The 13,795-nt window shown below is 41.0% G+C and overlaps 1 protein-coding gene across 1 annotated transcript; it reads right to left on the reverse strand.

Moving 5' to 3' along the window:
* Positions 1-4,516: 4,516 nt before the first annotated feature.
* Positions 4,517-11,313, reverse strand: VIP (vasoactive intestinal peptide). Its single transcript, XM_030447514.1, is given in 8 exon segments — positions 4,517-4,758; positions 5,801-5,909; positions 6,567-6,686; positions 8,182-8,230; positions 8,233-8,285; positions 8,658-8,798; positions 10,389-10,510; positions 11,202-11,313. Coding segments are annotated over 7 exon segments (594 nt in total). The 5' UTR covers positions 10,502-10,510; positions 11,202-11,313; the 3' UTR covers positions 4,517-4,749.
* Positions 11,314-13,795: the final 2,482 nt, after the last annotated feature.

Genomic DNA, 13,795 nt, shown 5'->3' on the forward strand with positions numbered 1-13,795 from the left:
CTAACTTGAATTAAGTAGTAGGATCAACATATTAAAAGAATTTATATCACCTGTTTGGAAATAACTCATGCTCTTAGATGTTGTGGTCCCACTGAAGTATGAAATAAGATTTGTAAATGTCCAGGCAAGTTCCAGAAAAGATCGAGAAAATGGGTCTTATGAAACAAACTCATGTATACTTAAAAAATCATCTTATGCAAAACTCTGCCTACAATTAAATAGTTCACTTTCATCTTTTTCTTGTTTTTATCCCTCATTACTGAACATCCCCCTTATTCTTTGCCAACAAGCATGCTCTAATTGCAGATACCCTCACCATAACAAATGGTGATACTTAGATTTTTTTCATGGTATCCATTTTGATTTATGTCACTTTCAGCTTAACCTTTGAATAATCAGCTATTCTTCTGTTTACAAATATCGATCAATAAATTACTCATGCTTACAAGGGGAAAGCTTTTTTTCCCCCTCCCAACTACGTGTGCATCATGTATATTTGTATAAAACAAAAGCAAAAACTTTACTTTTGTAAAAAACAAAAATGAAGTTTTCCTTGTTTGTTTAATTCAGAACCAGAAGATGCATCAAATCATTCTCTAGACTTTTAAATAGTTTGATAAAAAGAGGGATGGTATCTAGTTTTCTACTCCATTCCTAAACTAGAGGTCGACCTGGCAAAGCGATCTGTCTCTGACTGTTCTGAAACAGAATGGAGAAAGCTGAAAATCTTGCAGTTGCCCAAGCCAGCACAAGCGCCAGGAGGCCCACGTGTGTTGATGTATCTGAGGAAGGTCAGCTTCTGCTCCCATCACAAACCAAATGGGAAATTCCAGAGGGAAGTCAGGGCTGTTTCTGAGCAGGACATCTTGCTCCTGCAAATCTGGTGTACCAGTTCTCTGGGATACTCATCTCCATAACCAAGCTGGCTTATTAGATTGAATGTATCCTACATTTAAGGTCTGCTGTAACTGTTCCACTCAAAAAAACCCCATATATATATATTCATATGCTAGCTTTACAAGTTGAGGGTAAGATATTAACTGAGAGTGGGGAAGCTTATGGTAAAAAGAAGGAGGTAGAAAAGTAAAGGAGGTCATGCAAAGCATAGATATTATCACAATGAGGCAGAGGACAGCCTTTTCCATCTACATTTGCTTAATGCTTTGCAAGCAAATAACTGTTGCTGTTATACATACATATTAGGAGAAATATCTTCACAAATAGGGTTGTCCAGCACTGGAACAGGCTGCTCAGAGAAAGGATGGAGTCACTATCCCTAGAGGTTTTTAAAAGATGTATAGATATGGCACTTAGGGACATGGTTTAGTGGTGGACTTGGCAGTGCTTAGTTAATGGTTGTACTGGATAATTTTAAAAGTCTTTTCCAGCAGAAATTATTCTATGAAATCTTCCCCAAACATCTTTCTTTGAGAGAATTTGGTATTCCTACACATGAAGCTACACCTATACTTTGGGTCCAAGTTACCTATTTTCATATTTTTAACTGAAAATTTTTTCTCAGCCTTTCAGGTGGAAAAACTACACAGAGCCTCTCAAACACATTTAAAATATCAAGGGATGTGATAATATTTTGTGAATTTTGGTAATTCTCATGGTTTTATACACAACACTTAGGGTTACTTTTGAGTGGGTAATGATTGTACAGATGCACACATGCATGTAAATTCTCTGTGTGGATTTAGGATCAGAAAATACCTCCTTCCAGTACTGGTAAAGGTGCACGTCAAAGTGATTCTATCTCTTTCTTTAAGAGCTCCATGGAGTAAGTCTGAAATTCAAACCCCATTCAATAAAACAATGAATTCTATACTCTATTATTTATTCCTATCCTGTGTTAGAAGTGAAATTCTGGAGAAACATGGTGAGGTATTTCTTTAGCATATACCCCAATACTCTTCACATCTTAGTTCCTTCCTCCTGGGTGGTTACATTGTCTCAGACAATAATGATCTTCTAAATCTCCCAGGTATTAATTTTCCTCCTTGCAGTCCTCTTCATGCTCTCTTTATATCTGCCCCTTTCATTCTCCTAATTAACACAACATTTTCATTCCCATTATGACATTTTTTTGGGTAGGTTGTAAGAATGGTAGCATGGGTCAAGACTCATTTGGCAGACTGAAAATTTTTCTGAATCAATGAAATGTTGCAATCTTCTCTTCAATATCATCATTTAACCTTGCCACAACCACTTGCCTGTGGAAATGGGGTGAAGGATGTTATATCTTTCACAATTAACTAGACTCCATGTAGGAATTGGCTCTCATATGTCCTATAGAACGTCAAAAGTTTCTGTGACAAGTAAAAGCCCTCCTTTGACACAAATGACAAGGCAGAGTTATTATCCTGGAGGTTTGCATCTCTCCTGTCAGTGCTAGGTTCCACTAAAATGTACATAAAATTTGACATGCCTTTTAAACTGCATCTATTTGCTAACCCTCTAAGAAGGCATGACTGTGATATTTTATTTATTACAATGACAATATTAGGTTGTGGGGGTTTTTAAAATTATATATATATATATTTGTACATAAAATTTCCTAATATACATCTTTTTTTTTTCCTGTAACTCGCTCCATCTCTGCTGTATTAGAAAAAAATGCATGTTCTAAGTTTCTCTAGTTTTCTGTAGAGAATAAAATACTGGGGAGATTAAATCTTACACATGGAAGAAAAGCTCTTTGATCAGCGCCTTGTTAAGAAGATGGAAATAATTTTTAAAAAGCAAATTTAGGAGGAAAAAAAAATATTTCCAGCACTGTCGAGTCAAAAATCTAATTACTCCAATTTTTGTTACTTTAAATTGACTGAATGCATATTATGTATATTTAAACAAAAACTTCTGAGTATGAATACCATGTGCGACTTTGCTTCTGGTTAATTTATTTCACTTACTTTTTTAAAGATTTCTTATCACTGCAATCTTAGCAAAGTTCAAGCTATATGGAAGAGAATTTCCAACTAGGTACAATGGCATTACTCTGTTAGCATTTTTCAAATGTTTCCAGTGCCACCTTTGCACTTAAATTTTCCTGATAAGACAGGAATTAAGAGCAGACCATCAGAAGACCACTTTTCAAGAGACTTCAAAATTCCTTCTAACTTCTGTGAGCCATTTATTGGCTTAGGTTAAAACAAATTTTGTCGAGACTAGATCAAAACAGCAATATTAGCACCTGGTCTGTGCAAGCTGTTTTACTTTTGATACGCAGTCGACAATATTCAAAAATATTGCAAATCTGAAGTCTACATATTTATGAGAACTAGTCTCCATAAATCTCACATTTTATCAAGTTTAAAGCTTCCCTCTAAATGAGAACAGTAAACTTGTAAGTGAAACTTGCAAATCAATTTTAACACTGCCTATATGGGCTTACATATGACACATAAATATACTTGAAATTCCAAACTGAACTTGTAAGTAGGTCTGATGAGTTTTTTCTACTCCAAATTTCAACTCCTTCTAGGAAGTGGGAGGGGAGTCTTGGGGTGTTATGGCTGGTGTCATGCACAAACATGCATTTCACATGTCCTGCATGCACTACCACTCTTTGCTCCCTGCAATGGAGCTATCAGGTCTTACAAGAGTAAATAATTCTTTCAGAAATGATCCAGTTGGTTAAATATGCATTTTTAGTAAAATAAAACCAGATTGAAATTCACAGCAAAAATGAATCAGCTGCAAATTTCAAGTTCCTTACTAAGCTACAGTGATGCAAAGCTAAAGAAACAGGGACAGGAGACTTAATTGCTTGTCTTTCTAATGGAACTAAACAGCTAAAAAATAGTACCTTTCTCTATAGCTATAGCAGAGACAGCACCCTCTGGGACCTCTACTGTTACAGGTACTTGTAGCACTGATTCAAGCCAATAATAGTTTGCTGTGATAATAAAATGATTTATTGTCTGCATATTCTGTAAATTACATTCATTCTGAAAAAATAGTGTCGTCAGATCTATTTTATATATAAGGAATCGTTTCATCATCAAAGATACAGACAATTAAATGTAGAATAACTGGTGACTTTAGGCATCAAACGAATCAAGGGATAGCATTCTTCTTTGCATGCTTTGTCAGTTCCAAAGCATCCAAACCACAACTGAAAACAAAGGATACATTTTTGGTTTTAATATGATTTGTATATTGTGAAATATTAAAATGTGAACAAGAAGGAAAGATGCTGTTGGAGATCAAATGATTTTTAATGCTTTTTCATTTTGTCTACTTGCCTGGAAGGCTGTTAGAAAAGCATTACTTTTTTTGTTTGCCAGTATCCTTCAGATGTCTTTATAATGCATTTTCACATGCTTTGCACATTATTTTCCTTGTGTTTTTATACTTACTTAAGAAGCTATATCACAATGTATCCATGTTATCATACAGTCTTAACTGCAATTGTACCACACCTAAAATAAGCCAATTAATTATTAAGGATAGGCTCTATTCAGCTGCATACTCATTTTCAAATGAATTTATTGAAGTAAAGGATTTACAGCATATGGACTCACAGACTTCTCTTGAGTTAAACTGGCATCCATATGTACAGCTTTCAATAGAGAACTCTAGAGTAATATTTACAGTGTAAATATCAACTTTTATTACATAAGAAACAAATATATCACAACTTTCACTTCACAACATATTTGTTCTGGTTTCATGACTAAAGTCATCTCTTTGAAATACTATGTGGAACTCAAAAATAACTTGTTCTTGTCATCAAGGTGTCCTTCAGAGGTCCTGAAAAACAGAGGAAAAATACATTTTTAAAATTGTTTTCATATGCAGTTGCATCATGAGGTGTATGAAAGCAGACAGCAGATAAGAAATAACACTTGATATATAAGAGTTTATGTACTTGGGGCTGACAAGCATGACATGGAGCTGTTCACAGGAGCTTGGTGGGCATTAAAGCCAGCAAGTCAAGGTTGTAAGATGAAGAAGAAAGGTTGAAGGGTTAGGCAAAAATGCAACTGCACCTTGGCATACAACACAGAAAAACTGGTTTTGTAAAGAACTGTATCCTTAACATGGATATAAGATTCAGGTCATTTGACACACTCTTGATCTACAGCTAGGCACTGGGACAAAATGACCACTGACAGTCAATACTGAGCAAGCGATTCACTTAGAGCAAGTTTAGGATCATCTGCACCATCCATAAAAAAGGAAAGGACTGAAAATATTTCCAGGAGGACACCCTGGATCACTACTGCACTGCATCACTACTGCATCACTACTCTCTCTCACTTAGCCAATGCTAAAAGTTTTACAAAGTGCAAAAACCAGAAGTGGATATTTTTGGAATGACCTCAAAATTTCTTTCTTGGATCCTATCACTTAGAAATTGTTTTGTTCCTTGATACATAAGCACTTTAGGCCCTTTGTAATCTTTGGGAACTATAAAAAAAATGCCGCATTTATGGAAAGGAAAAAAATATTTTCTTTCAGTCATGGAAGGAAACAACAATTTCCTCCTCCCCTCCCACCAGAAAGAAAAAAAGGAAAAAAATTATCTTCAAGAGTTGCCTGTTTTATTTGTAGTTCAGACACAGCTGAAAGACAAAACCTATTCTACCACTGATTTAGTAATACACTGCTGAGAATACTAATCCCAATTCTCTTCTACTTCACCATTTTAAATTTTATACCCCCATGGTATTTAATGGAATGTGGCTCTTTCCCTGGTGATTTTCATAGGCCATACTTCATGCATGTTCAAACCAATATAGTGGGTAAGTCAACTAACACAAAGCAAAAGGAAAGGAAATCCTGTGCATACCAGTGGGAGGTGGCTCAGCAGCTCATCTACAGAATCATAGTTTTCTGAAAAGGAAGGTTCAACAAGTTCTGCTTCTTCTCGAAGTTTAGCAGGGTTTAGCTCTTCCTGGCTGTGGTGGATCAGAAACAAATTTTAATGCCCTCAGAAGAAAAAGTTAAGTAAGCAGGCAAAGTCTTCTTTTAACTGTAGCTATTGCACATTTTGTTACTTATACCAGGATGCTATAAAACACATGAAAGAACATGTTAGAAAGATGAAGAGATGTGATATTTAAAGCAGCTGTGTAAGTGAATATACAAACAGAAAGTAAACTCTACAAAAGCAATGCTGGCACTTCCCACCTATACTGTTTAGGTCTTTTTGGAACTTTTAAATTTTCATTTTATGTGCTTACTTAAAAACAAATTTTCAGCCAATAGAGAATTTTCTTTTTCAAATTGTTGCTCATGTTCCACAGGTCTGTGGATTCTTCTTTCAGAGGCTTTTTTAATAAATAAAACTCTTCCAAGAATCTCTGAGAAGCTTTTTAAAATTGCCAGATGCTGCCTCCGCTTTATTATTTTATTCTAATCTGATTGCAGTGTCTGTTGTAGTCTGGAAGAAAATGCTGTCTGTAATTGAAAACCATGTTATAAACTATGCTATGAAGTCACTGATATTCTTTGCCTTTTGCTTGTCCTCTCTGTATACATACATGGGTATAAATCTTTTCTCTTAGTACTATGAGAATATAAAAAAAAAAAATGTATTTGCTTTCTTGTAGTACCTTCTTTTTCCAGTTAAAACTGAGTTTAAGTATTTCTTCACAGCCATTTGCTTCCGAAAGCGACTGTAGTTGTCAGTGAAGACAGCGTCAGAGTGACGTTTGACAGGACTGTCCTGGGAGCTGGCAATACAATTACAAAGACAAAAATAGTGTATTATATAAGTTTAAAAGAATATAATATTAAATGAGTGAAGAAAACTCTATGATGCTGATTAGAAAATACAATAGAATTTTCATTTCAGCTTTCATTTGCAGCTGTTTTATTCTGTTGAAAAGAAGCCATTGCGTCTCTTCCTAACTGTATTTTAATAATAAGGATTAAAAGGACTGGTATTCAGCCTTTTGGGGCACACCTTACACTTCTTTCTCCTGCTCAACTTGCCATGGGCCATGCAGTTAGGATCCACATTCAACTACTAGAGTCCCTGTTCTAGGAATTCTGCAAGATTAAATGGCTGAGTGTGGACTTCATGACTCCCTGGTGTCAATTCTCATAGCATAGGTTGCAATTTTCAATAAGATGACTTTATTTTTATTTCTATCATCTGCATAAATATATTTTAGTACAATGCTTTGGAGCAGTATGCTCTAAGTAAGCTCCCACGGGACCTGCTCACTGTTCACACTGAGGTCACTGAGGACAGGGCCTGCCTCTGAGGAAAGAAAGAGTGTAACATCATATCCACAGCTACAAGTGCTTCTTTTAAGGAGGTCTCAGGAGACAAAACACGTTGTGAAATCCATATTGTGAGGCCTATTTTTTTATACAAGATCTAGGGAAGCCTCAGTGCATTCTTCTTCAAATGTTCAATGTTAGTTTATACCCTATGGTATAAACTTATGGAAGAAAGGCAACATTGACAGAAATGCAGGACCTAATTTTGCCCTGTTTTTTAGCATTCATAGGAACGGTCATACTGGGCCAGACCAAAGTACTCTACTGCTCTGTTCCCACGAGTGCCCAGTAGCTGCTCCCTAGGAATAGGAAACAAGGGAAGTAACACAGCAATCTTTCCCATCATCCTGTGACCATTAGTTCATGCAAGTCCTCGTCTGAAAGTTGCATCCAGATCTCTTATCTATGGATTTCTCTCATCCTTTTTTTGAATCTTTATATAATGCAGATCTCTCAAACACTGCTCTGGCAATATGTTGTGCAGTAGGAAGAAAATAATTCCTTTTTGTTTTCACTGTAAACTAATAATTTCTTAATTTCAATGAGCCTCTCCTGTCTTTTATGCAACTACTGAGTAATCAATCAGGTCATATTCACTTCTGCCATTCAGCTGCCAAGCTAGCAAAAACAATATCAGATAAAAAAAATCAGCAAATTTGCATGATAACAAATACTGAAAAAAATTAAAGTTATTCCAGTGCTATGTCCACTGTCTGTTACTCTACACTTCACAGCTGTATGAGGAATAAATGCCAACATATTCACGGAGTAGCAAGTACCACTAAACTGCTACATAGGATTTTCATCTCGCCCATTATTATATCAGTTTCTCTTTCATTATCTCTAAATCACAAAAATGACAACCTAGGTATGGAAGGGTAAGAAATTGCCAATGAAGCCAGCTAGGAAAAAAACTACCTAATGTAAGTGTCACCTCACCTAACTCGTTTTCTAATAAGCGAATGCAGATATCTCTTCACAGCAAGTTAGCCAAAAGATGGCTGTAGACACTGGTGAAAATCCCATCATCTTGCCTTGCATTTCTGAAATGGACAATAAATAAACTCTACAATACAACCTAGGTTCATATAGTTTTGATAATGTTTATTAAGTAAACATACTGCTTTCCTTGAGTTATCTATTTTTCATATTAATTTCATAAAGCAGCTTCCAGATTTTCAAAATGCTTTTTATCCCTTCCTTAGAAATAAATGAATTAATCACGTCAGAATGGCAATGCAGCCAACATTGCTGTACACATTCCTTCTGCTGCCAGCATTCAAACAGAGGCCATGTGGTTTTTTTCTGTAATCAATTCTTCCTTCCCTATTTCTCAGATTGAAAATGTGACCAATCTTTTGGCACAATTCATGTAGTGCGTTATCATTTGTGTTTATGATAATAAAGAAACTCACCTATCAATAATTCTGGACAGATCAAAATAGAATTTCTCATTTTCAGGTAGTGTGTTCTGCAAAATGTCTGATTCAGACCTTAATGACCCGTGGGCACGGTCAGGTTCACTGGCTCCATCAAATGCCATTCTGTTTCCCAATCTATTGGAGAAGAAAACCATGAGAACAGGTAGCTGAGGACATGCAACACTTTGCTGCAGTTTACATTCTGGTTTGATTCAAAATACACTTCTACCTGTGTTAATCTGTAAGCCAGTCTGGATAAAACAAAAATCATGAATTTTCTCTATAATGTTGTCATTGTACATATTTTCTCCACTGAACCAAGGATAATGTATGCCAATTACAGCTCAGGTGACAGCCATGAAGATTTTCATAACAACTATATTTTACATAAATGATGGATGGAATTACCAGACTTCACCCATGCAAAGTGAAATCAGGTTATGTGAAGTGCTTACCTCCCAGTTAAGAGTTAAAATGTGAACAGAAATGTAGTATGAAACAGTTCTTAGGGGTTCTCTAAAGAAAATTATTACAGCCTCAAGAACTTCAATCTAAACATTAAGTGCAGTCCTGTATCTCTACATGACTTTATCCTCTCATTTTTAAATTACTTTTCTGATTGCAAGTAAAGAAAAAGTTCATTTTTAATCTCCTAAAATATATCACGGCAGTTGCTCTGCATAAATAGATCTAAAATTACCTCACATTTTTTGTAAACTGCTGTTTCTTATGATGTATTGTATTTTATCAAGAGAAGCCTGACTGCATAGTGGTAGTTTGGTGTCACACTTTGCTTCTACCTGCTCTTAAGTTCTGTGGCAAACAGGCTCCCATTGCTATACTAAATGTTATGATACTCTGCAAAAATCACATACTAAAACTAGGACAGGCTGTTGTCCTTGTAATTTTACAGAAAGTATAGCTGTTAGTATTACTCATATATCTGAGGCATGTAAGACTTCTGTCTTGTAACAAAAAGTAAAGTTGTGTAAAATAAACCAGCTCAAGGCCCACCTTTTGAAAAATCAATCGCTATGTTGTTTTGCTATACCTTTTTCCTTTGGTCTTCTTATACTTTATGTTCCTCTTACCTAAATGCGAAACGTACCTCTCTGCCATCTGGTTTATGTAATCAGAAAGCTAGCAACAACCTCAACAATTCAAAACATGCAGCAGTATAAAAACTTCATGTCAGTCCATGCAGGCAACTTCCCCTCATTCATGACATAGGATTCTTTTAGTATTCTTGATTCATGATCTAGGAATTTTTAATATGAGCGATCGTGCTAACCTATGTATCTGCTTTTTAACAAGAATGTATCTACTAAAGGAGATAAAGGAGCTTTCCCATTAAAGAACCAGAGACCATGCCGATGGACATGCATGATGTGCATCTTTCAACACACATCCTCCACTCCATCTACATATATGGTGGAGATAGACCACATCAATGCTACCATACAACGGCAGCATTGCTGCTGGTGCTGTGGAGGATGCGAGCGCGTCCCGCAGGGGCAGGTTCGGCGGGCACCAACTGGACTGGGCCCCGCACTGGGCGCCGAACTGCACCCCCGGCAGCTCCAGGACAAACCCTGAGGCAGTGAAGTCCAAGCCGTGCGCTGGCTGGGGGCGCAAAGCTGAGGACCGGCGCTTGTCAGCACCCCCCACTCCCACCCCATCCCGCGGCGGTCGGAGCGCGGAGCAGCGGTCGGAGCGGGGCCTTACCGCGGCAGGGCGGGAAAGGCGGCCCCGCGGGGGGGCAACGCCCGCGCCCGCCAGCAGAGGGCACTGAGGAGGGCGAGGGCGAGGAGGAGCGGGGAGGCGCCGCGGTGCTCCATGGCCGCCACCTGAGCGGGGAGAGAAAGAGAGAGAGAGAGAGAGAGAGAGAGAGAAAGAGAGATTGAGAGAGAGAGCTTGGCCGTCACGCACCGGCCTAGCCACCGGACCGGTACCGAGAGACGGTGCTGGTGCCGGTGTCCTCGCAGCCGGCGGGGAAGAGGAGATGGTAACCCCAGAAGGAGGCTCCCAAACCGGCGCCGTGTGTAGCAGCAGCCGGGGTTTAGCGACTTTAGATATGCATATATTTCTTGGAAGAGAGTAGATTCAGGTTAGACGTTAAGAAGAAATTCTTCGCTGTGAGGGTGGTGAGACAGTGGCACGGGTTGCCCAGGGAAGTTGTGGCTGCCCCCTCACTGGAAGTGTTCAAGGCCAGGTTGGATGGGGCTTGGAGTAACCTGGTCTAATGTTAGGTGTCTCTGCCTCTGCAGGGGGTTGGAACTGGGTGATCTTTAAGGCCCCTTCCAACCAAAACCATTCCGTGATTCTATGATTATTATAAAGTAGTAAAAAAAAAAAAAAAAAGAAATATCCCTCCCCGGCTGCCCGTGGCGATCGGACTATCTCTCTGCAACCCGACGGCCGAAGCGCCTTCCCTGCAGGTCCCGGGGAGGAGAAGAGGAGGGAGGGAAGAAGGACCGACGCGGACACCCTCCTCATCCGCTGTGAAGTTGTCTGTACAGCGGAGGGAAAGTTACTCACGGGGCCGCTAGTTCGTCGATGGAGCTGGCTGGGCTGGCGCGGAGCGGATCGGATCGGATCGGACAGGAGGGGCTGCTGAGGGCCTGCGCCCTGCCCCGCTTCACGGCTGCCGGGGCGGCTGAGGCGGCGAAGGTGGATAAGGAGGAGGAAGAAGAGAAGAGCTCCGTCCTGCCGTACGCTCTGAGCTGCCCGCCGCGCCGCCGCGTTTTATAGCGTTTACACGTTTCTGCTTCCGAAGAAGCAATCACGTTACTGGGGAGACGTCACCCTTCCCAAGGGGACGGTCGCTTTGTTCAGGACAGTCAGAGACTTATATTTAATTCATGAGCAGCCGCACACCATGCCCCTCTCCCACCCACCCACCCCCACCACACGACCACTATCCTCCGACATTATTTGATTTATATTAATGAGTTAGTTTTGCGGGGAGCAGGGCCCCGTCAGCAGCGTGATCCTGCTTCGCAGAGCAGGACAGGCGGCTGGCAGGGGCTGCACGCCAGACCGATACCCCCCTCCATCCGCCAGGACATCCGAGAGGGGAGCTGGCTGTACCCTCCAGGGACCCTCGCCCCGAACGCTTCCCCCGAACTCGGTGTTGCTCCTTTCCTCACCGGTGTTTTCAGGCTAAGCCCTGACTCTATCCCCGGCAAATGCCTGTCCCTGCTCGGGTTCCCCACGGGGGACGAGCCGTCCTATACCAGCCACAGCACCTGAGCACACAGGGGCTGCACTGCTGCGACCTGATCTTAAAACCAAATTCTCCCTGCGTGCTTTAGCTTGATTTTAGCAGGCTGGGGGTTGCTAAACAGTCTTTGCTTTTTAGTTTAAACTGAGAGTGTTCGTGGGAAAAGGATCAGCCCTCACAACCAGGCACCGCTTAGTGCATCCAAGCGCTGTAGGGGCTTGTAACCACTATTCCGCTGATCCTAGCGCCGGGGCGCGGAGAGCTCGGCTGGAGAGCATGTTACAGCCCAGGGCGAGTAAAGGGTATCAGGTCCTCCGGCTAACGTGGCTCAAGCCCAGATTTCGGGGCTGGACTAACTCTCACGGAACGTGAAGACCAGACAGTCTAAAGTCTTCAATTTTCTCATTCGAATTTTCCCTACATCAGAAAGATCTTGCCGACAGCAGGGAAAGAAACACGGGGAAAGTGGGCGTGAGACCCACGGGCAGGGCAGAGCTTTCCTGCAAGCACCTCTTCAGTGTCCCACCGTGTCATTCAGTGCCTACCCTGAAATAGCTGGCAAAGAATCTCGCGGCAAGAATTTCTGCTGGAAAGGTCTTGTGTTTTTGGTTTTGGGTTTTTGGGTTTTTTTCCCCTGGTTGTGGTTTGTTGGTTTGTTTGTTCTCCTTGGTCTTTTTTGTGCCTCTAATCTTCCTACTCAGTAACTATTTGTACCAAATCCATGCAGACAATTTTACTATTTCTTCTAACCTCTAAGTTTCTCTGTTTCATGTTTCACTGAAGGTTAGGGAGGCTCAATGCCGAAGACAACTGCGATGCTTAATCACATTTTCTAATCCAGTTACATAAAAATGAAGTGAATTAGATTAAAAATGCCTGGGAAATTGTTTCTCGGATGACAGCTGTGACTAAAACCAGAGTTCCTGCAGTGGTCTAATTTCAGGAAATTTTCCCCTTGTTACTAGATAACTAGAAGTCGAGGAAGCAATTCTGCTCTAGAATGGCGAGATGAGCATTAAGAGTATCATATTCCCCTCATCCCTCAGAACTATCCCAGCTAGGGAGTATAGGGGTTGTGTGGGATGCACGACATGGGAAAGTTCAATGGGCTTCACCGTTGCCCTGTAAAGGAGAGTGAGGAGGACAAACCCATCTCTGGGTGGTGTAAAAAAGCCCTGGGAAGGCTGCGCTTGCCCTTCCTCCTGGGCTGGAGCGGCAGGAAGCTGGGGGCAGGAAGCAAGCTCTGGAGTTGGAGGGTGCGGGCACTCTGCGGCCACCGACGGGCTCGGGGGTGCCGGAGCGCCGCGAGGTACCCGTTTCCCGCATCTTCATCCCCGTTCCTCAGACCCTCTCCTCATCCCCGCTCCTGCCGAGGGAGCCTCTGCGGAAAAAGCCCAAACCCGGCCAGCAGCAGAAACCGGAGAAGAAAGGAGAAGTTTCCTTTCAGCTCTCCTGGGCTGGCGCAGCCTGGAGAGGCGGGTCTCGCAGGAGCCCAGCGGGCTCCGGTCCGCCGGAGGAAGGAGAGCCACCGACTAAATCTGAGGGATATGTGAAAAACAAGCGCGTTTTCTGTTGCTAAGTGCTATATATGGGTGGCTGCAAGCTGTGAGGAAATGGATGTAATAGGCTTTGCTGCCCCAAAATATTTGAAAAGCACTTGTAAATCAGTACTTTTTAACCGGACCACACCACACCATACCACACCATACCCGGTAATCTGGTTTGCTGTAACGTTGTTCTCCTTCTCAGAAGTAGTACAAGTAGATTAGACAGGGGAGTAACATACGTGGGGATGGATAAAATGGCCTCAGAACCTCTTTAAGGGTGGTAGCCTCTGTATTCCCTCTGAGCAATTTTAATCAATATAGTCTTACAATACCATCTATTTTCACTATTTATAGGCAAGAAA

The sequence above is a fragment of the Calypte anna genome, chromosome 3, assembly GCF_003957555.1.
Source record: "Calypte anna isolate BGI_N300 chromosome 3, bCalAnn1_v1.p, whole genome shotgun sequence".
Classification (NCBI taxonomy): Eukaryota; Metazoa; Chordata; class Aves; order Apodiformes; family Trochilidae; genus Calypte; species Calypte anna.